Raw genomic sequence first — 2,502 nt, 5'->3', positions numbered from 1 at the left:
TCTGGGTTGTCATGTAATAGACTTAGTAATATTCCTAGATAAGAGAGATGCTCCATCCCAAGTGGGATGAACGCCATCTCTCCTAACAAGACCAGGTTTCCTCCAAAAAGTTTGCCAATTATCTACAAAGCCCACACCATTTACAGGACACCACCTCGACAGCCAGCGGTTAAAAGACAACATGCGACTAAACATGTCATCACCTGTTGCGTTAGGGAGAGGGCCAGAGAAAATTACTGTGTCCGACATCGTTTTTGCAAAAGCACACACCGACTCAACATTAACTTTAGTGACCTCCGACATACGAAGCCGGGAGTCGTTGCTGCAGACGTGAATTATGATTTTATTGTATTTACGTTTAGTTTTAGCCAGCAGCTTCAATTTGGATTCGATGTCGCCGGCTCTGGCCGCCGGGATGCAATTGACTATGGTCGCTGGTGTTGCTAACCTCACGTTTCTCAGAACCGAGTCGCCAATAACCAGAGTTTGTTTCTCAGCGGGTGCGTCGCTGAGTGGAGAAAATCTATTTGAAACGTGAGCTGGTGGGTCTTTAATCGTGGGCTTTTTAAGGGTAGCACTATGCCCCCTCCGGACCGTCACCAAGTCGCCCTGGGCTCACGGCTGCACGGGCCAGGTCGAGGGACTGCTAGTTGTGGCTAAGCTATGGGCTAAGTAACTAGTCCGGTTGAGTGCAGCAACTTCCATGATGATGTCATGTCAGTGTTGAGTTCACATGTTTTTGCTGCCAACAACATAGCCACAAATATAATCATAGTTATAGCAGGTTTAATGTTTAGCATCTCAGTATTTATAGCGTTATGCTAGAACCTCACCAAAACAACAAATTCCTTTTTGAATTATCATGAGAAATTATGTCTCAGCCATAAGGAAATTCCGACATATTGACAGCGCTAGAATAAATGTAGAGTCACAAAGTCACTGGGATCCTCTAATGGGTGACTATTAAAAAAATGTACAGTAAAAAATGACAATTAAAGATTCACGGTTTTGACCACAGAAAAAAAATACCTGACATTCACATTCGACTCAAAATCTACTAAAACATGTTCTCCCTGATACACATGTGAACACGGGTCCAGAGAACTGCAACATTGTTTACCCCTGAAAATCTAAAAGTGCTTTGTGGACTCAAACACTTCACCCATCTTCCATCGACATAGTGGTGATTAGATAATGAGTGAGTTTTCATTTTTGAGTGAACTTTCCCTTTAAGGCAGAGAAATAACAGAAGAATAGATTTTTCTTTATCATTTTATACAGTACAAAGAGAAGAAAAAGCAGAATGAAACAGAATAACAAAGTCAAGATATACACAGGAATGCAGGGATGAAAGTAGTAATTCCTGCCTTTCCAACTGGCATATTCTTCACAAGAACATTCCTTGAAAGATGTATTTCACTTGCTGTAGAAGGATTCAGCGTAAATCTGGAAATATGACAAATCCCCATGACACAAAAAACGGTATGTGTAAATGACGAGTGTTAAACGTGAGGTCCATGTGGTCTGTCATCACACAAGGTACATTCATGTAAGGTCTTGATAATCCACTGATCTACAGAAAAAAAGAAACAATTTCATAAATTACATGAGGCCAGGTGACAAGGTTTCCATTAAAGTCATCATCACACACTTCACTACAAAAACACTGTCAGGGAATTTGTGACCAATTTGTTGCCTTTAATATTGTGTTTGATGAATATTAAACCTGACCACATGTCTCACACAGGGGTGTGAAGAAGGCCTCTGCAGGAAGACTTTAGATCTGGAGGTTTTGTGTTTGGTTTTCAGAGTTACCATCCCTGGTGTTGTAATAAGATGAACCTTGAGACAGTCTCCCAGGAATCCTGACATGACTTCCTGTGACCTAAATTTATACCTGTTCCCTCTCATTTGGTTTAATACTTGGGCATTTCCATTGCACTTGATTCTGTTTGGTTAACCTGTTTGCATGCATGATGGACAAGGAATCTTCTCTGTGTAAAAACCCATGTTGTAATAAACTAAAATATTCGTTTTTATAATAGAGTGAGGCTCATCAAGTTAATTCTTTCATTCACCATTGGATTACAAAGTCAGCCATCTTTAATCACATATCTCTGCCAAAGATTTGTCTTCATCAAACACAATATCTATTTGAGAAATTTGAATTTAGTTAATGCAGTGCCTTTTCAAAACCTGCCTGTCCTTGTGTCCTGTGTTAATACTACAGTGCTGAATTATTCCTTATCATTAGTGAGTCCTCCTCAAACAGTTCTACAATATACTGTCACTTCTTTGTGTTTGTGTGCTGGATGTTGTGCACAGAGCTTAAATAAAATAGTGGTGTTCAAATTGTATTAATATTAAACATATTGCACATCAAACCCGGCGCTGCACTTTTCTCAGGGAGATTTAACATTGACTTTATGTACTTACTCATTGTGAGGGGTTCGGGAGATGGCTGGCTGTGTGACTTGTCGCCTCATCTTCTGGTTAAATGCT

The 2,502-nt window shown here is 40.2% G+C and overlaps 1 protein-coding gene across 1 annotated transcript in view; it reads right to left on the bottom strand.

Annotated features, from left to right (window-relative positions):
* Positions 1-769: 769 nt before the first annotated feature.
* Positions 770-2,502, bottom strand: part of LOC133017813 (uncharacterized) — a gene marked incomplete in the record, with an annotated part of 6,135 nt that continues 4,402 nt past the window's right edge. Inside the window, 2 exon segments of the mRNA XM_061084026.1 lie at positions 770-1,573; positions 2,437-2,502. Coding sequence (XP_060940009.1) covers positions 1,546-1,573; positions 2,437-2,502 — 94 coding nt within the window.

The sequence above is a fragment of the Limanda limanda genome, chromosome 2, assembly GCF_963576545.1.
Source record: "Limanda limanda chromosome 2, fLimLim1.1, whole genome shotgun sequence".
Classification (NCBI taxonomy): Eukaryota; Metazoa; Chordata; class Actinopteri; order Pleuronectiformes; family Pleuronectidae; genus Limanda; species Limanda limanda.
Note: the sequence above shows the minus strand (reverse complement) of the source record. Positions and strands in the feature narration are given on the sequence as shown.